General features: G+C 50.2%; 1 protein-coding gene across 1 annotated transcript in view; it reads right to left on the bottom strand.

Moving 5' to 3' along the window:
- The window catches only part of camta1a (calmodulin binding transcription activator 1a), a 485,501-nt gene that overhangs the window by 140,147 nt on the left and 324,437 nt on the right, over positions 1 to 20,917 (bottom strand). The window contains exon 5 of the mRNA XM_056275500.1: positions 14,498 to 14,633. Within this exon, the coding sequence (XP_056131475.1) occupies positions 14,498 to 14,633 (136 nt within the window). The remainder of the gene's footprint in view (positions 1 to 14,497; positions 14,634 to 20,917) is intronic.

Genomic DNA, 20,917 nt, shown 5'->3' with positions numbered 1-20,917 from the left:
CCGAACAAATAGAAGTTGTTGTGACCAGATTAACATTTGCTGTTTTAGCTGAACTGACACTAGTGACTGAAGTCATGATTACGTAGTGAATTCAGGGGGCAGCCGGGAATCCGCCGCGGCCGGGAATCGAACCCGGACAGCCCCCACCATGGGTGACTGCGCTAACCAGTCAACTGAAGGGTCCAACTCATTAGCCAAGGGCTAGCGAGTCTAGTCATCCGTGGTAATTACACTACCCTCCTCTTTCGGGAAGCACGTCCCCCTGCTTCAGCATACCAGCTCCCTCACGCCTCCGGGAGCACACACTTCCGATGGCCTCACGATCTCACCGTCCCACTTCTGACACCACTGTAGCGAACACAGCGGCAGCCGGGAATCAAACCCGGGTAGCCCAGACCACGGGTGACAGCGCCAACCAGTCAACTAACGGGTCCGACCTGTTAGCCAAGGGCTAGCGAGTCTAGCCATCCGTGGTCGTTACAAGTACAAGTAGCGTGGACTCTCGCATGGTTCCATATCTAATGTGGTGGTACTGCCCGTGGCGCTAACAGGAGTCACCGGCCCTCGTACACGGCTGACGTGCACCGTCTGCATGTGGCAGAACATTTGCATTCAACGTATTTTCACCAATGTACATTAAGTTGTATATCCACGTTCTGCATGTGAAACCGGCTTCTCTCTCTCTCTCTCTCTCTCTCTCTCTTTTCTTCCCAGGGCCTCAAGAGAACGACGCACGTCTACCTTCATTAGACGGAGCCGGGACAGAAGGCCCACGTCTGAATCGAACCCGATCCACAAAGGAAAGTCAAAGTCCCAAGCTTAAGCGTTGCAGCGAGTATTTCTCCTGATGCTTCGCCTCCCGCCCTCCCCTTCGCCACAAAGCGAGCGGCCCCCCTGCGGACACGCCTTAGCGAGACAACACACAAACGCCTGGGCAACAAGTGAGAAATTCAATTAGGGGAAGTGCCGATAATGCAAAGCTTTCTGACAGGCCCGCTTATATATTCACCCTCTATAGCAAACCCTCCCAAAATTAGCCCCTTAAATCCTGCCGTCGGATTGAAGCGGCGATAGCGGGGTCAGAATAAAAGGCGAGAACGAGGGCTTAACTGCAGCTGGGTGATTCGGTGATTGTGAGCAACAAGAGGAGGGGAAACTAATTATAGTGGGCTTAGAGGAAAAACCGCGGGTGAAGTGGATGCCCCCGATGCTATATGGGTAGGATGCTCATGTGGGAAGGCTTTTCGTTCAGTCACTAATAACAACATAACAACCCCTATTAAGCCATTATACTGGTGAGAGAATCACTGGTTTAATCTGCTACGCCGGATAAATATCACACAAGCCCGGCGAATGGCTCAGATCCATCATCAACACAGCCGTTCGCACAACAACAACTAAAACAAGACACTGCAATTTCATGTCATTGTCTCATCTGGCTGATTTCCCCCCTCTCCGTCTGCAATGTTTGTTTTCATTATTTAGACAAAGGCATTTGAATTCATTCTTCCGCGAGTTCGTGCGGATCTTATATTAGCTCGCAGAATACAAAGTGAGAGGTGGAAATAGGACAAAGGTGTGTTTTCAAAGAGCGGCCATCGACGTGCGAACAGGGGGGGTTAACGGTTATAACCATGGCAACCGTTTCTTTCAGAAATATCACGCACACATTGGATTTAACTCCGCGGCACTTGTGTAATTCAGAAAGGAGCCCACGGCGAGCCGCGTGAGGGCCACGTCAATGGGGGGGGGGGGGACGGTGAATAACCAAACAGGCTGCGAGAGTGTCGAGGAGGAGACAATGGAAGAGGTAATCGATTTACTGTCTTTACAGACGAGGTGCTCGGCAGTTGAGGAAAATACATCCTGGAAGTTTTGAATTAGAATGGGAAATACGAAGGACAATTTTTTTTAATTTTATATATCTTTTTTTTTTTTTTGGTGCCTTGGGCGTGGCCCTATCTGTAATCTGATCTTAATTTCACAGTTGACTTGGAGCTGAGGCAGGAGTGAAAGCATGCGTGGTGTCACCTCCTCTCGGAGACAGGGGTTCGTTTTGTGCCCTCTCACATCTGGCCCCGCAATCTGGTGATATCAGCCTCTGCATCTGGAAATCACTTCTAGTGCTCATACTGATAAAAAAAAAAAAAGGATATCGATAAAATAAATAAACACACACACAAGCAACCCTGCACTGCAGTCGGGCTGCACAGATATGCAGCCGGTGCACTTTCAACCCACCCGACCCCGACAGCCATTATATACTGGAATGTTAATCGAGCAAATGTCTTGTCGATATAGAGGACGAAAGACGCGAGTGCAATCTCCTCACAATTCAGATACAAAGCTGCTTTTAATCGGCGACACTGACCAATATGAAGTGTTCCTGCGATGGTGGACGCTTCAACAGTTCAATTAGCAGCCAAAACAAGGTCTCACACTAGAACAACCCTGTCCGCTGGTGAAGGTCATGTGATCTTGGAAGCCAATGCAGTGTGGCATCCGGAGCACATCAACTACACATCCACGCAATTACAACATTAGCAAATAACGTTTTGACATTTGTCTTCATTATTATCAATGAACAGAGGCGATTGAGCCACCAGCATGCTCCATTACCTCCCTTCATTGCACAGTTGCACGGCTGAAATCACGCATTAGGACGGATCTAACATGAAACGACAAGTTAGTAGGGCCAAGGATGCACTGCCTGATTATTCAGAAAGTGGAGGTTTGAGGGAGGGGGCGGGGGCGAGTTGGGAGGTTTGGAAGGTGGGAGGGAGGGATGGGGGTTGGTGGTGGAGGATTGGTTTGAGAACCATATTGGCACCGAGGTGCAGGGAGCATGGGGGCGAGACGAAGCACAGCACACCTTAAGAGGAGAAGCTCATTTCAATCGGTATAATTAGCCTATGGTAATGAAATAAGTCAGAGGCACTGCCACCTTCACTTAAGAGAAATCGATCTGTGTTCGAGAGAGTTTATTAAAGCTTAGGAATAATGGGGAGATGGGAAGGGAAAAGAGGGTGGAGGACTACAAGGAGTTGGTGGTGGATGGAAGGCGAGAGTGGGGGGGCGGGAAGAGCTGAGCACACATTAACAGCTAATCGGGATAGGGAGGGGGAAGCTTGACTAGAAGCAGATCTGAAATCAGCGGCGTGTTACAAGACCATGCAACTGGGGGCCCCTCTGCTATTTCGCCAGGAGAAGCCAGGGGATGCTAGAGCGATGCGCACTGCCAGGCCCAAAGCCGGATTCTAGATGACATCATTCTGCACAGGAGGATGAAGTGAAGAAAAAAAACTGTAACCGTGGCAACGGAGGAAGCTGATTAACCGGCAGCTACTGGACATCCTCATTAGAGCGGCTACACGGTGGATCCCCCCGTGGAGGTCTGCCCGCATCGCCGGAAGCGGGTGAACAAACTCGGGGCTTGGCGTGCGGCGGATGCAGTGGTGAGATAATCACTGATGGACATCTCTCTCCTCAGGTGCCCCAAATGTGTGCCTGGGTGCTGTGGGGTGGGTGGTGGGGGTGGGGGCCTGTGCCGGTTGCTCATTTATCCAGCCGTCTGGCCAGCTCACCTGGAGTGATGGGGGAGACGTCAGGAAGGCAGGCTGCTATTTCACGGCCTGTTAAGCGCTAATGCCGCAACACGCCCTGCGCTCCAATTTTAGGGAACAGGGAGCATTACCGTCCAGCTCAAGGTTCTGTCCGTCTGTGGACTGTGAACTTGGAGAGGAGTCGGGGGTAAGGGATGGAGAGATAGAGAGATTTGGGGGGGGGGGGGCTGAGAGACAGGAGGATTGGGTGAGAGAGAGAGAGAGAGACAAGAGTGCCAGTGTGATGGTGAGAAAGCTAGTAAAAGAATTAAAAGAGTGAAAGAGGGGAGCGAGAAAGAGAGCAAGGCAGTGGGGGAGAGAGAGAGAGAGAGAGAGAGAGAGAGAGAGAGAGAGAGAGAGAGAAGGGGGGCTTCAGTTTACATGGGCTGCTGAGCCAGCGCTGCAGAGCAGACAGGACAGCAGCACGTGCTGACATCCACTCCTGCCACGCTAGGCTGCCTCTTGCGGGGCCCCTAAAGGCCCCTGAAGCTCCCGGCCCGACTGACTGACTGACTCCCCCTCCGCCGGAACCCACTCGACATCCCTCGTCCGAATCACCCGCGACGCTTGTTCTCTCTGTTAGCTTAAGCCACGCCCGTGTAACGACAACAGAACCTCCGCTAAGCGCCGCACAGCCAGGAGGCCTGAGCGAGCGGCCGGAGCCTCCGACGGTTTTTGCAGAGTAATCCCAGGGACTACAAAAGGAGCGGGTTTCGGCAGGTCATCTGCTCCTCCTTTTCGGCTCCTCTCTAACTCATGGTGCATGACCTTCATTTTTTATTTGAGCCGGATTTTCCCTTTAAAATTTACATCCATCTAAATGGCGGGTCAAGAGGTGGCCGAGCCGTGCCTCCTCTTCTACCCTGCGCTGCTCCCCCTGCGCCGAGCGCAAAAGGTCAGGTCATTTATTTGTGTTTACAGTAGACACAGCAGAACAATGACTGATGGGTCACAGCTCCTGTCCCGGGCTTTGCCGGCAGTGATGGATCACCTTCTTCTCTCCGTCAGGGGGTGAGGGGGGGTTGTGAGTTGATAAAGAGAGCATGACTCAGGTCTCACATGGCTGCAAGGCATGCATGGGTATGTGCACACAAACAAAACACACAACACTGTCTCAGCAATGACTTGACACGCTGCAAGGCGGGGTGAGTGTGTGTGTGTGTGTGTGTGTGTGTTTGAAGGGGTGTATTTCCCATGGCTTTCCAATGGGTGTGGCCTCCTTGCATCTGCTAGAAATAAAGCTTAGCGTATAAATTCAATCAGTGAGACAGATTTTCATTCTAATCCTCCTTAAACCCCTGGTCTCCGTCCGTCTCTGTATTGTTATCCAGCGATCACACTCGGCTATGTGCACGGGCTTTTCTGTCAGCCGACGGTCCACTTGGCGAATCGTATTTGAATTTCATTACCTGACACGTCGCGTGTCACTGTCATTTCAGTCTACGCAACTCGACCCTCCACCACCCCAAAACTACCAGTGTCAAAGCCCCATCTACAGCTCCCCCTCAAATCCAACTTCATTCATGGGGTCTTCCATCCATTATCCGAACTGCTTATCCTGCACTCAGGGTGGCGGGGATGCTGGAGCCTATCCCAGCAGTCATGGGGCAGCAGGCGGGGAGACACCCTGGACAGGCCGCCAGGCCATCACACAGGGCCCACACACACACACACACACACACACACACACAAACCTAGGGGCAATCTAGTACGGCCGATCCACCTGACCTACATGTCTTTGGACTGTGGGAGGAAACCGGAGCACCCGGAGGAAACCCACACAGACACGGGGAGGACATGCAAACTCCACACAGAGGACGACCCGGGACGACCCCCCCCCCAAGGTTGGGCTACCCCGGGGCTCAAACCCAGAACCTTCTTGCTGTGAGGCGACTGCACTAACCACTGCATTTTAAATACTATAATAAACGTCATCTCTGCTTCACTTTTGGGTCTCTTTCCTGGCTGAGCTGGTTTTTAGATAATGCAACTCGTTTATAAAGGACTGGTCTTGCTCGTAGGTCCATGCTATGTTTAAGCACTGTGCAAGTGCAGCAGAAAGGTCTGGTCAAATCTATTATCATTCTGGAATAGATGAATTTAAAAAAGAAGAAACAGAAAAAAAAACCCTGAAGTTGTTTTGCATTTATTGCACCAATCTCAATTGGTGAGTGCTGGGAGGGGGCCTCACCAGCGTCCTTGCAAAATAGAGCGGGGGGAGGGGGAGTGTTATTGTGGGCATTTTGCACTTGGCAGGAGGCAAGCCTTGGCATATGGATCAATTAGCATAAAATAAAACTCCACGCAAAACAAAGTTTTACACATAAAAACAAGAATGTGATTATAAATTACATTAATTTGTACAGTGCTGGACTGCAGAACACGAATCCAAACTTAAGGGATGTTTGGAGTCCACAGACTGGTCAGTCTTTAAGGATTCAGCCTCGAGTTTGGATGAATACGCTGAATCAGTCACAAGCTGTGCTAGATTCTGTGGGGGTAACTGCATCCCAGTACGGACTCTTCGCTCCTACCCCAACCAGAGGCCCTGGATTAACAGCGACAGTCGTCTGAGGCTGAGGGAGCATACAGCTGCTTTTAATCGGGGGACGAGGAATGTTAGGAAAAAATCCAGGTATGACTTAAGGAGAGCCATCAAAGCTGCTAAAAGACAATATAGAGACAAACTGGAAAATGACAACAGTGGCTCTGACTCGTGGCGCCTGTGATTACGGACTGTAAATCTAAACCCGGTGTGCCTATCAACACCTCTGCCTCTCTCCCGGATGAGCTTATCAGCTTTTATGCCTGCTTTGAAGCTCACAACTTGGGCCCAGTGACAGCAGCACAGTGCCCACACGATGAAGTCCATCTCCAGGTGACAGAGGCTGATGTGAGTAAAACTTTTAAAAGGGTTAAGGCTCGTAAAGCTGCTGCCTCAGACCGCATCCCTTCCCGTGTCCTCAAGACACGTTAAACTCAGCTATCTCGAGTTTTACTGACATTTTTTATCCGTCCCCGTCATTGTGTGTGTGGTTCTAATGTGTTTTAAGACAACCACCATTGTGCCCGTGCCTAAGAAAACACCTGTCTCTTGCCATAATGGTTACCGCCTGTTACTTTAACCTCTGTTATTATGAAGTGCCTGGAAAGACTGGTTATATCATATATAAAACATAACATTCCCTTTACCCGTGGCCCATTACAGTTTGCGTACTGTTCCAACAGCTCTGTAGATGGCGCTATCTCACTTCCTCTGCATACTGCTTTAGTGCACCTTGAAAAGAAAAATACCTGTCAGAAGGTTGTTTATAGATTACAAGTCTTCTTTTAATACAACTGTGCCATCCAAACTGGTGTAGAAACTCAGAGACCTTGGTCTGGGCGAGTCTATCTGTAACTGGCTACTTGATTTCCTGACAGGCAGGCAGGCCCCAGACTGTGAGAATAGGTAAAACATACTCATCTACATTAGTTCTTAGGACTGGCACACCTCAGGGCTGCTGTCTCAGCCCCCTATTGTACAGTTTGTTTACACACGACTGTATTGCCAAATATGACAACAACGGCATCATTACATTCGCAGATGACACCACAGTGATTGGACTAATAAGCGACAGTGATGAGAGGGCCTATAGGAGGGAAGTGGAATATTTAACCATACGGTGCCATGATAACAACCTCTCTCTAAATGTCAATAAGACAAAAGAAATTATTGTTGACTTTAGAAAGATCAGAGGAATTCACATTCCTATTTCCATCAACGGGTCATCTGTTGAAATTGTGGAGTCTTGGATTTCTCTGTTTACATATCACAGACACCCTCGTATGGTCTCTGAACACCAATTGCATGCTGAAGAAGGCACTGCAGAGACTTTACTTTCTGAGGCGTCTCAAGAGTTTTGGTATGAATACCAAAACTCTTATGAACTTTTATCTCACTCAGTACCATGGAGAGAGTCTTGGCAGGCTGTACCACAGTGTGGTTTGGCAACCTGACAGCTCAGGACTGCAGAGTGCTTCAAAGGACTGTTAAGACAGCAGCAAAAATCACTGGCATGGAACTACCACAACGTCATAATATTTACACCACTCACTGCAAAAGGAAAGCCCAAAACATCATTAAGGACACCAGCCACCCTGCTTATGTTCTGTCCTCGCTCCTTCCATCTAAAAAACATTACCGCAACTTCAAATCACACACCAGCCATCACAGTAATAGTTTCTTCAGGAAGTCAGGTTGCTGAAGAGCTGACACACCCATACCAGAATCATGTTTATTGGCCATGTGGGTTTGCACATACATGGACTTTGACTCTGGCTTCATGGCTGTCTCTGTGCACTTAACATAGAATAACAACACTACAACACAACAATCTTCAGATATATACATATGGACCTTACATTGTTGTGTTATCGTGTGCTTTGTCCTTGTGTCCTTTGTGTTAAGGCGAAGAGAGCCAGAGCACAAGAGTTTCTTTGTACACGTGACAATAAAGTTGAAGCTGAACTTGACAACTGGCGTCCATGTGAGAAAGTCTGATTACACATTATCTCTGGGGAAACTCAATGGACCGATTAAAAGAACAGATGATCTATTAGCTGTTACCAGTTGGGTAAAAAAGATAGATACTAGATAATATAAGATACTACATTTTCTGAACATATTCTTTAAATATCTTTAAAAGAATTTAGCAAAGGAACCGAGCCAGCCTGCCTTATTGCACAATCCAAATCCTCGCTAAAGATGTCCATAATGACAGTGTAGCTTGCTAGCTTGAGGGTCTGTCAGTGTTGCTGCTCACAGAGACGGGGGACTTGAAAACGACAACACATGTAGAGCGGAAGGAAGTAAAGTACCGAGTGAAACAGTTGGCACCAATGAGAAGCTTATTCCAGTCTAATGACTTAATAATATGACCTACGGATGTCTGGGTAGCGTGGCGGTCTATTCCGTTGCCTACCAACACAGTGATCGTTGGTTCGACTCCCTGTGTTACCTCCGGCTTGGTCGGGCATCCCTACAGACCCAATTGGCCGTGTCTGCGGGCAGGAAGCCGGATGTGGGTATGTGTCCTGGCCACCGCACTAGCGCCTCCTCTGGTTGGTCAGTGCGCCTGTTCAGGGGGAAGGGGGAACTGGGGAGAATAGCGCGATCCTCCCACGTGCTACGTCCCCCTGGTGAAACTCCTCACCTTGAAAAGACGCGGCTGGTGACTCCACATGTATGGGAGGAGACATGTGGTAGTCTGCAGCCCTCCCCGGATCGGCAGAGGGGGTGGAGCAGAGACCGGGACGGCTCGGAAAAGTGGGCTGAGTGGCCAAGTACAATAGAAAAGGGGGGGGGGGTCCCAAAAGAAAAAAAATAAATAATATGGCTTACAAAGCACTGAGTGGTCCAGCTGGTTACATCAGACCTGCTTATACTCCATACCGCCGTTATACCCACCTACTGACGGTGGCGCTGCTTCTTGCCATCATGCACATCCACCCACTGGAACACCTTCCCAAACTGTGAGGTGTGCTCTAACCCTCATTTGTTTAAAGAGTGTACCAGGAACATTTCTTTTGTTTTCTGTGGCCTCTGGCTAGTGTCCTGAGGTGAATTCCTATCGTTGTCTTCCACTCATATTTCACGTGTTAACACGGTGACTGTTCTGTGGTGTTTTTATGCTCAGTATGTGTGAAGCACGAGGACTTTTCTAGTGTATGAGATGTGCTATACAAACAGAGGATGACTTGACTTGTGTGTGTGTGTGTGTGTGTGTGTGTGTGTGTGTGTGTGTGTGTGTGTACATGGGACATACAACAGCGTCAGCAGCCGGCTCTTTCTATGGGCTCCCATGTCTCTAATGCAGCTCTGAGTCACTTTCTGCCTGGACCGCCTGAACTCGACTTCACACCTCAAGCCGCCTCTGCCGCCCACAGCAATTAGCCTTCGGTAAATTAGAGTGGTTACAACATATAGGAGTGCACACACACACACACACACACACACACACACACACACACACACACACACACACACACCGTGCCATGTCGCAAGATGGACCGTCACTTTCGCTCCCAGGTGACTACTGCCGGCAGCTGGGTGAACAGTGTGACTCCGAAGTGTGTGATGGTGTCTGTGTGTGTCTGTGTGTGTGTGTGTGTGTGTACGTCGTGTGTGTTTGTCTCGCACAGTGATTTAGCTGCTAAGCACGCCCTTTATCTCATCTTCTCACGTACCTCACAGATCACAGGTTTAATGTCTGAGCCGTCAGGAGGACTGTTCCCTATGCCCTTAATGGACAGTAACGCAGTGTAATTGTCATCAATCCATTACCCGGTGCTCATGTCAAACGTGTTTGGCTGCCGGTGTCAAGAAAAGCTAATTCCCCGGCATGCAGGCAAGTCATATATATCCTACCTTCGGGCTTATTAAGGATCGCACTGTTGCATTAAAACACCAAAGCCAGGGGTGTCCGGGTAGTGTGGCGGTCTATTCCGTTGCCTATCAACACGGGGCTCTCCGGTTCAAACCCCCCCCCCACCCCCCCGTGTCACCTCCGGCTTGGTCGGGCGTCCCTACAGACACAACTGGCCGTGTCTGCGGGTGGGATGTGGGTATGTGTCCTGGTCACTGCAATAGCGCCCCCTCTTGTTGGTCGGGGCGCCTGTTCAGGGGGGAGGGGAACTGGGGGGAATAGCGTGATCCTCCCACGCGCTGCGTCCCCCTGGTGAAACTCCTCACTGTCAGGTGAAAAGAAGCGGCTGGTGACTCTACATGTATGGGAGGAGGCATGTGGTAGTCTGCAGCCCTCCCCGGATCGGCGGAGGGGGTGGAGCAGAGACCGGGACGGCTCGGAAGAGTGGGGTAATTGGCCAGGTACAATTGGGTAGAAAAAGAGGGAACATAAAAAATAAATAAATAAATAAAAAACCCACTGCAGCCTGGGCTGCTAGAATCACGTAGAATCCAAAGAAGCTCTACTAAGGACGCATGTAGCCTGTAGCCCCCCCCCCAAGAAAAGGGGGGGGTGACCCCCAACTGCCGTGAGAAGGTAGAGGTTGTCTTCTGTACACATGAGAGTTCAAACAGAGAGTGCGGCTCCTGTTGGGAGAACGTCTCTGAACTTTGTCTTCCATCACACGGGGTAACACAAGCTCACACTGCTGCTCCCGGACCGTGTGTGTGTGTGTGTGTGTGTGTGTGTGAGTTAGGTAAATTCTTTTCGTTATTCCCATGTGACTCCCACCAGATTCCCTCAAAACAGGAGGGTGGCGTGGGGCAGCACCACAGACCACACATAAAGACGGACGGGGTGTCTCTGGCGTTAGCCACGGGTACTGACGAGGCCTTTCTGGTGCCATGAATCGGCGTTGACGCCCCCATGCCGGGACATCTAAATTTGTGCAGCAAGGTTGGCTGTTAAGTGGGATCTGCCTCAGACGCATGAGCAAACTGTCAATCGCGCTCAAAAGAGACCTGTCAATCAACAAAACCACACCCCCAAACATACCAATCTTACCATTAAATGTCTAAAAGATGTCTAAATGACGCGCCTCGTGCAGGCTAAACCCGGCCTAAGTTGGGTTGAAAAGTGAAAGTCTGTTAGACGTTGAACTCTCAGTTGAAGAGCTAAATGGCCGCTCTGAAAACAAAAGTGAAGGCACAACATGTGGACTTCCGTTGCGTATCTTAAGACAGCTGAAAGTTGCCTGAGCAATACACATTCATGTAGTAATAAACAGGGTGGTCTCAGAGATATATTCTAAGCTAGGTGAAAGCTAACGCTTAGCCGCCATGTTCTCTTGGGAGAGAGATCCCTCCTCTGGTGCTCTCCCTGAGGTTTCTCCCCATCTTTTCTCCCTGTTGGAGAGGTTTCTCAGGGAGGTGTTCCTTATCCCACGAGAGGGTCTAAGGACAGGATGTTGTGTTGCTGTCAAGCCCACTGAGGCAATTTTTTAATTGTGATACTGGGCTATACAAATAAAATTGATTTGATTTGATTTAAAATCGAGTCTAATGCTCAGCGTGTTCACACTCTTGTAATGGGGCAATATTTTTTTTCAAAACCCCACCTAAACACACATTAGAAGAAGTGAGATTAGCTGTTGAGACCCTGGCATTTTGTGGATGAACATTATTGACTTTGTATTTTGTAATGTCGTGACTTGTCTCATTTCTGAGTGACACAGGAACTCCGTAGGGCAGGGGTGTCCAACTCCAGGCCTCGAGGGCCGCAGTGTCTGCGGGTATTTGTTCTAACCATGCACTACACCACCTGATTTAACTAATTAACTCACCTCTTGGACCAAGGGGGGAAGGGAATTAGTTAAATCAGGTGGTGTAGTGCATGGTTGCAACAAATACCTGCAGACACTGCGGCCCTCGAGGCCTGGAGTTGGGCACCCCTGCCGTAGGGTGTCTGGGCTCAGCCTTAGAGCCAGTTGAGGGGGTTCTGGCATCTGGTTAGGATGCCTCCTGGCCTCCCTTTGGAGGTTTACCGGGCACATCCAACTGGGTGGAGACCCCGGGGTAGACCCAGAACTCGCTGGAGGGATTACATGTCCAATCTGGCCTGGGAACGCCTTGGGACCCCCCAGGAGGAGCTGGAGGGCGTTGCTGGGGAGAGGAGGGACGTCTGGAGTGTCCTACTTAGCTTGCTGCTACTGCGACCCCACCCCGAAGTAGCGGCGGATGATGAATTAATGAATTAACAGGAACTTTGTAGATTGCTGCCTTATCTCTCTGCCAAAGCATGGTCCCTACAAAGTTCCTGTGTTCCTCAGAAATGAGACAACTCATGACGGAATGTTAATAGGCCGTTTGTTGGTGACTGGCAGTCCAAAGCCAATGACTATGGGCAGCCGGGGTTGCCTCCCAAACACTAATTCATATGGGGAGAAGCCTGTAACGTCATTTTTCGTACAGTCATAAGCATGTGTGAGGGGCTTTACATAGTCACACCAGTGGGTTTTCTCTTTGTCTTTTAATGTACCCAACATACTGAGTAAGGTCCGGCTGTAGCGCTCTATCGGATTTGCTCTGGGGTGATATGGGCTGGTTCTAACCTTCTGTATACCTAGCAAGGAGCACAGTTCTCAGACGGGGTGTGACTCGAAATCTCTTCCCTGGTCACTGTGGAGTCACTCGGGAAAGCCACAATGTAAAATCCACCACTGAACCCGATCACCTCCTTACCCCAAGGAGGACACCGCCCATTCCTTCATTCCCATCACTTGAGCACACCAGTGTGGCAGGACTGTTAAAGCCCCACTATTTGACTTTTTTTTTTTTTGACAAACCTAAGAGCATTTTGGAACTGAAACTGACTTGACACTGCCCTGTCTGACTGAAGCGAGCTGAGCTGCCCACAACAAAAGAACAAAGTTGACCTTAAATGAACGGACCAAAGGAATTCTCAACTCTGTTAAACTTCAGAGACGTTTTCTTCCAATGCAAGTCAAACTTGTTCTAGCTGAACTATTTTCCCACTCGAGTAGCAGTCATCTGCTCATGTCATTTCTCTAACTCTGTGCTGTCGAAGTTCTACCCAGAGGGGGCGGGACTTATTTCCCTTCTCCAATCGGAAGTCTACGTTGCCCGATATAGCCAATAAGAAATTGGCGTGTGTTTCATCAAAGTTACAGAATTGAGCTACGAAGCAAACAGGAAATAATATTGGAAATAAAATAAGTTTACAGAGCCCAATTCTCTACTGGTTACCATTTCTGGCGAGAAGTAGGAGTTTTCCCCGTGTGACTTCCGTGCAACTACAATCTGTTTTTGGAGCCAGATTCTATAGCGGCCATTTGGCATTGGCTTCAGAAAACCAGCTGCGGTGGTTTCTGCTTAGACGGGATGGGAGAGATATTCCACAGCAAGAACAGGAGGTAAAGCAGCAATAAAGCAAAATAAGAAAATAAAAACAGACACGAGAGGTCATCATCCTTTTACATGGGACTGTTTTAGAGAGATGAGCAGTTGCAAACAAAAAAGTCTCTCTTTCTCTCTCTCTCTCTCTCTCTAGTGACTGTGTCGGTGCCGGTGATGTGTGCCACAGATGTGGAGAAACATTCCTCTATGCTGCAGAGTGCCTTCGTTGAATCGTTCGTAGGTAGTTGTGTGCTACACATACCTGGGATGGGATTCATGACCACGGACACCAGAAAGCGTGATAAAAACACTGAGGGAGTCACAGCAGTGGGACATGACAGGAGAACTTTTGACAAGACTCGGCAGCACAAACAAAAGCTAACTTTCGCTCCTGAGTTGTCCACTAGTGTGAGTAGTAAACCCCGGATGCTTGTCCTATCTCAACTCCCGCACCCCTGTCATTGGGGCTGGCGGCTATTCCAGTGCGAAAGACACCAAATCCCCAAACTTCAGCACGAACAAAGGAAGTCAAAACTATCTGGCCCCGTGAGCTTCCTGTTCTCACATGCACGACTGCCGATAAATCAGCCGCGACGCCAGCACCTCAGGTCGGCGAGGGCGAGCCCGCGATAGAAACCACAGGGCTTTTTATGGCACCGGCTGGTATTGGGGTGGGTGGGTGGGGTGGCTGGGAGCGAGGCGGCAGATCGCTCGCTCCACAGTATAGCTTCGCTTTGAGCCGGGAAGATTAATGTAGGCTCTCTGGAGCAAAGGCAACATCCAGAGCCTTAATAAGGTACAAACAATCGGTTCCACTCGGCTGCCTTCCCAGGGAAAACTATTGTTGTGCCGCATTGTTTCTCTGCACGGCTCCTGGGAGTCAGGGGCCGACTTCAGCATGTGACTGTCTCCATTACAGCCTGGGGAGTGCTCACTTGTAAACCCGCAGCTTATATCTGTCTGGGCGGGTAGGGGCGAGGGGGGGTGGGGACCCGCTTCCCCTTAGATCCAAACTTCCCTCCTCCCCACTCACCTCCACTCCTTGCACTTTCAGCTTCATGTGATCCTCCCGCGTGGTCTTCCCATCTTTCCTCTTCTTCCAGCAGTAGCCGTCCTTTCTGTACTTCACCTTCTTCCTGTTGTACAATATCATCGACCCATTCTGCGGCCTGGATCCACAGAGAGAAAGACAGAGAGGGAGGGAGGGAGGGAGGGAGAGAGAGGGGGGGGGGGGAGACAAGATGACAGAAGATGAGAGGGGAGAATTTTTAGTCAAAGCTGCAGCACAGCTGAGGGACTCATTTTAAAGATGTACAAAGAGGGCCGACACGAGTCTGCGCCGGGCGGAAAATGCACCAGTGACTTTGGATGACAAGATTCCTTTATGGTGTTTTTCAGCATTGGTATGCACAGTTTGACAATGAACAAAGCATCCTTCAGCATACATTTCTTCCAATGAGCGGCGCGTGTGTGTTTGTTTGTGTGTGCGTGTGTGTGTGTGTGTGTGTGTTTGTGTGTGTGTGTGTGTGTTTGTGTGTGTGTGTGTGTCCTGTGAGCCACCCAAGTGACACGCTCTTCTTCTCTCTGAGAAAAATACATGAAGGCCGGTGTATAAAGGCAAGCGGCGTGCAAGTGCGAGTGTGTATGTGTGTGTGTGTGTTTGTGTGTGTGTTTGCATGTGCGTGCGTGTTTGTGTGTGTGTGCTGTGAGCCGCCCAAGTGACACGCTCTTCTTCTCGCTGAGAAAAATACATGAAGGCCGGTGTATAAAGGCAAGCCGCATGGAAGTGCAAGTGTGTGTATGTGTGAGTGTGTGTGTGTGTGTATGTGTGCAAGTGTGGTGGTGGTGGGGGTGGGGTTCTTATCTCTCGTTCATCCACCTAAATGAGTTGTGGTATTGGAAAGTCCCTTGGGGGCAGAGGAGATCCTCCCTCACACTCCATTCATAATTCATCTCCTCCACCAGACCACAGCCTGCAGGCTCATCATGATATAATGTAACTTATAATAATGTTATAATGTAACAATCTGACGATAATCATGATATAATGTAACTATCTGATGATAATCCACTTCCATTTGTAACCACATCTGCTGCAGTGTTAAACAGTAACTGAAAGTGTAGCATGAAACATTTACAACTCACTCAACAATTAGTGACAAGTTGAAAACTGGCTGTTTGTGTGTGTGTGTGTGTGTGTGTGTGTGTGTAACACTGGAGTTTTTTGTGTTTTTGAAAAAAACTAATCAGAATCAGAACACTTTATTCATTCCCGAGGGGGAATTGGGTACTAACGTGTGCATCTGGCTGTAGCACGCACAGCTGCTAGGATTTGTATGTCTCCCAGGTGAAAGGAGGTTTGCCTTGGTACTTGGTGGGAATGTCGCCGATCCAAGCAGCTGAGGAGGAGGGCACGTGAGTGCTGAGGAGGACTTAGCCATCCAGGCAGATGGTGGGCCTTGTTAGTCTAGCACTCAGAGACCACCGCCCCCCCCACCCACACACCCACACACACACACACACGCATGTGAGTGTGTGTGTGTGTGTGTGCGCTGTGAGCCGCCCAAGTGCCCGGCTCGGACTACACGAATTCAGGCCCGGTCTGACCAGATCGCGCCGCTGCCGACAGTGGTGGATCTAGAGATTTTTTCCTGGGGTGGCAAAGGGGTGGCAAGACTGTGTCCCAGAGGTGGCAGCTCCCACCCCTTGCCACCCTGTAGATCCGCCCCTGTGAGGGGGAGGGGGATTCTAAATCGGCGACTTCTGTTTGAGATGAGTTCGGTGCGGGTCTCATTGACCTTCACCATGCATGTCCATAAAATATACTTTAAAAACATATTATCTGATTTATAAATGGGGTGGCAACAGGGGTGTCAAGACTGTGTCCCAGAGGTGGCAGCTGCCACCCCATGCCACCCTGTAGATCCGCCCCTGGCTGCCGACCATCGCTCAGGGCCCGAATATGAACGTCGGGGAGGACAAACGCTCTTGTAGTGTGACATAATCCAAGACCGGCGTCAGACGCCCCACGATCCCGACTCGACAAGTCTAGCGTGTGAGGTTTGTGTTTTGTTTTGTTTTGTTTTTTTTTGCATTTTCCTTCTAGTTTGACACCCCTGACCGACGCACAAAGACGTGTTCCTGACGCGGACCAATAGCATAACACAATGCTCTCTGGCGCGCGTGGCTAACGGTAGCTAGCTAAGCTAATGTTCTTGACATGGACACAGTCGTTACCTCAAGTTCTCTTTGAAGGACAGACAGCCCATATTGTCCTCTTCGTGACACCCAGGGACGGGCCCACAGTCGCTTTTTCTATGTTCTCTTTTTCTTTTCCGAGCACAAGACCGCTAGCATCACACACAGCGCTTCTGCCGTGATTGACGCTTCTTCAACCCGCCTCCTCGACGACCTATGAACTCGCGTACGGTCGTGATGACAGCAGATGAGGCGATGACGGGTCAGGGTCACGCTTGTAGCGTGGCCAGTCTGGCGGCCAGGCCAGGACACGAATCTATAGCAGTAGTCTGACATGGTAACTTGTCACTGATGTCAAAAAACATATAACAGCAAATATTGGATACATTAGTTTGAATGGAAAATAGGTTTATAGATCATCTTTATTGAAAATCTCGTCCACGCTACATGGTTAGCTAGCTAGCTAACAAAGTGATTAACCAGTAGACAAACTTTTGCCTAAAAATTTGCTTTTTTGTGCTTTTTGAAAAACACATTGTGGTGAATGGGGGGGGGGGCAGCCCGGGAACCGCCACAGCCGGGACGCGAACTCGTGTATTCCGCACCGCGGGCGACAACGTTAGCCAGTCGACTAAAGGGTCCGACCCGTTAGCTAAGGGCTACCAAGCCTATTCATCCGTGACCGTTACAATAGCATAATACAAACAATTACAAGTCGAATATAAAAGGTGACCCTGCGCATGTATTGTGTGACGTGGCTAAACAGAGTACTCTGGCGATACACAACTGAGGGTAGATTCAGCAGGGGCTGCTGCTCCTTTAAGGCAGACGTTCAGAGTGCTGACGTAGGCACTGCTTAGAGTTTCCGGGGCGGAGCCATGTTTGCAGCAGCCTAGCGGTTGGTTAGCTGGTTGCCAGGAGAGATTGTGCAGTATCGGTGTGGTTTTGTGTGGCGAGTAAACGGGATTGACTCGACTCGATCTCTCCATCTCCTCATTCCTGCACCCCCACAGTGCACTATTAAACCTGCCTTTGCCTGCAACATTAGCACTCTACGAACTACAGCGAGAGAGGAATGTCAGGAATGTGATCTGTCACGACTGCATTGCGATGACGTCACCCGGACACATTTTGGCCTGACGGCGGCATCGTGAAAGACAAAAAGTATCGTGTAGCCTGGCCCGGGCACGATGCTAACACAAACTCAGATGCACATAGTCACACTGCAGAACAAAAAACTAACAAACAGCGGCAGACAACAAAGGTATGCTCTGAGAGAATCAAAAACAACAACAACAACAACAAACAAACTTGCATTTGTTTGTTGCATTGTTTTGTTTTTAATTTCTTATTATGTTTTTTTGTTTTGTTTTGTTTTCTATTCTCCTCAACAGTTTTATTTATAACAATGCATGCATCATTTTGCAGGGTGGCTCATGGGGCCGTGGTGCCTGTTTATCTTGGTATCGCTCATCAATCATTTCCCCGGCTGGATCTCAGGGGCCAACTGGGAGAGATGGTAGGGGGAGGGCTGGTACCTTCAGCCCCCTCCCCTACCCCCCCCCCACCTACCACCACCACCCCACCTCTGTGGCCCCTGACAGCCTCCTCTAATGAGAGACGCCACTCAAAGAACTGACAGGCTCATTGCTCGCTGCTCTGCCCCCTCCTCCTCCCTTCAGTTCTTCTTCTTCTCTTTTCCTCTAAACGCCCCTCTCTCTCTTCTCACCGCCAGTCAGCTCAGGCGCTGCAGCCAGGATTGTGTTTCTCCTTCCTTGGCTCCCTCTGTTCCTCTTTCTCTCGCTCTCTCTTCATCTGTCTCTAGATCCCTCACCTCTGCTCTTCTACACCCTCTCTCTCTCTCTCTCACATATTGCTTTCTCCTCACTCGCCCTCACTCACTTGGCGCTCAGCGTACATACACAGGAAGGCCAATATAAAACAGACAAATTTAACGGTCAGTTGAAGGTAGCGTTGCTGCTCAGCTGCTGTCCTGGACTGTGCACATGGAAAATAAATGGGATTGTAGTTTACGGCATACGCAGTGTAACGTCAAGCGGCATAGTTGCATGATCATAAAGGACGCCCCACCCCGAGCTGAGACATCGGCGGATCGCCTCCATCTCAGACTGTACTGGGGCGTTTTCCCCGTGTTACCTCCGGCTTGGTCGGGCGTCCCTACAGACACAGTTGGCCGTGTCTGCGGGGTGGGGTGGGGGGGAGCCGGATGTGGATATGTGTCCTGGTTGCTGCACTACCGCCTCCTCTGGTCGGTTGGGGCGCCTGTTCGGGGGAGTAGCGTGATCCTCCCATGCGCTACGTCCCCAATAGCGTGATCCTCCAACGCGCTACGTCCCCCTGGTGAAACTCCTCACTGTCAGGTGAAAAGAAGCGGCTGGTGACTCCACATGTATGGGAGGAGGCATGTGGTAGTCTGCAGCCCTCCCAGGATCATCAGAGCGGGTGGAGCAGAGACCGGGACGGCTCGGAGGAGTGGGGTAATGGCCTGATACAATTGGGGAGAAAGGGGGGGGGGATCTGTTCTGGCAAATGTTTTATTGCTGTTGTCCCTGTGAGCAAAATGCCACCGTCCACCGCGGGGCCTTGCCTCTCACCAAACGTCGGGGATAGCCTCGATGACTGCGCGGTCCCGTTGTTTGTTTTCAATTCAAATTTGTCCTTCAAAATGAGACGAGGGGGCACGCTTCTTTAAAACGTGGCGCTGCACTGGGACAAAGAGATGGGCGTGGGTGAGATAAGGCAGAAAATCAAATGACACACGGCTATCTGATCTCCTCCGGAGCACTGGAAATTGGGGTGAGACTTCGGTGTCAGAGGCTCCATGCCGTATTTATCGGCCCGCTGCGAAAACGTATTCGCTCAGCTCTTTTCGAGGGACTGCTGGGGGAAGACGCCATTTTCAATTCAAGGCGAGTTGGGGCCCACAGGAGAAAGAACCCAGACATCCACTCTGAACTAGGTCGGAGGCAAGGGCCAGCCTTAAACACACACTCGGGCAAGTTTACATGTGTGTGTCTGTGTGTCTGTGTGTGTGTGTGTGTGCGTGTGTGTGTGTGTGTGTGTGTGTGCACGCGCACAACCAACACCATTCCACCCCCAACCTCCCCCACACTCATCTCCTTTCTACTGTATACTTAGGCGTTTCAATTAATCTTATCAGAATTCTACATATTTATACATGGGGGGGAATGCTAACTGCTGTGTTATCAGAGAGGCGTGACAGAGGGACCTGTGTCTCAGAGGTCTAAATGTGGTAGATTAATATGGAAATACAAGCCGCCGACAAGACGTACACAACCCCTCGCGCCTCTTTGCCGTCTGCGCCGATAATAAGCTTTACCCTCAGGATGGTGTTAGGCCTTGTCCAGTCCTTAAGGAATCATCCATTTACCCAAGTAATGGCATTCGCTCAATCAGGTTTGTTCATTTAAAACAAGTGAGGGGGAGAGATATGAGGCCGGCGGTGTGTCGAGCATCGCCAATGAAGCCGGAGAAGGCCCAAATGACAGCATACGGCTCACACCCACAGACCAAGGCCTCTGGAGACAGACACACAGAGTGAACAGGAGAGAGAGGGAGAAGGACGGACACAGAGAGAGACAGACAGACAGACAGACAGACAGAGAGGGAGAGGGAGAGAGATGGCAGGAGAGGAGACAGAGAGAGAGAGACAGAGAGAGGGAGAGACAGACAGACAGACCGACAGACAGACAGACAGAGACAGACTGACAGAGAGAGATGGCGGGAGAGGAGACAGAGAGAGAGAGACAGAAAGAGGGAGAGACAGACAGACAGAGACAGACAGAGACAGACAGACAGACAGAGAGAGAGAGACGGAGAGACAGACAGACAGAGAGAGATGGCGAGAGAGAGAGACAGAGAGAGGGAGAGATGGCGAGAGAGAGAGACAGAGAGAGGGAGAGAGACAGAGAGAGAGAGACAGAGAGAGGGAGAGAGACAGAGAGAGAGCAAGACAGAGACATGGCGAGAGAGAGAGACAGAGAGAGATGGCGGGAGAGGAGACAGAGAGAGAGAGACAGAAAGAGGGAGAGACAGACAGACAGAGACAGACAGAGACAGACAGACAGACAGAGAGAGAGAGACGGAGAGACAGACAGACAGAGAGAGATGGCGAGAGAGAGAGACAGAGAGGGGGAGAGATGGCGAGAGAGAGAGACAGAGAGAGGGAGAGATGGCGAGAGAGAGAGACAGAGAGAGGGAGAGAGACAGAGAG

This window comes from Lampris incognitus, chromosome 2, assembly GCF_029633865.1.
Source record: "Lampris incognitus isolate fLamInc1 chromosome 2, fLamInc1.hap2, whole genome shotgun sequence".
NCBI lineage: Eukaryota > Metazoa > Chordata > Actinopteri > Lampriformes > Lampridae > Lampris > Lampris incognitus.
This window is presented reverse-complemented; position numbering and strand designations above follow the sequence as displayed.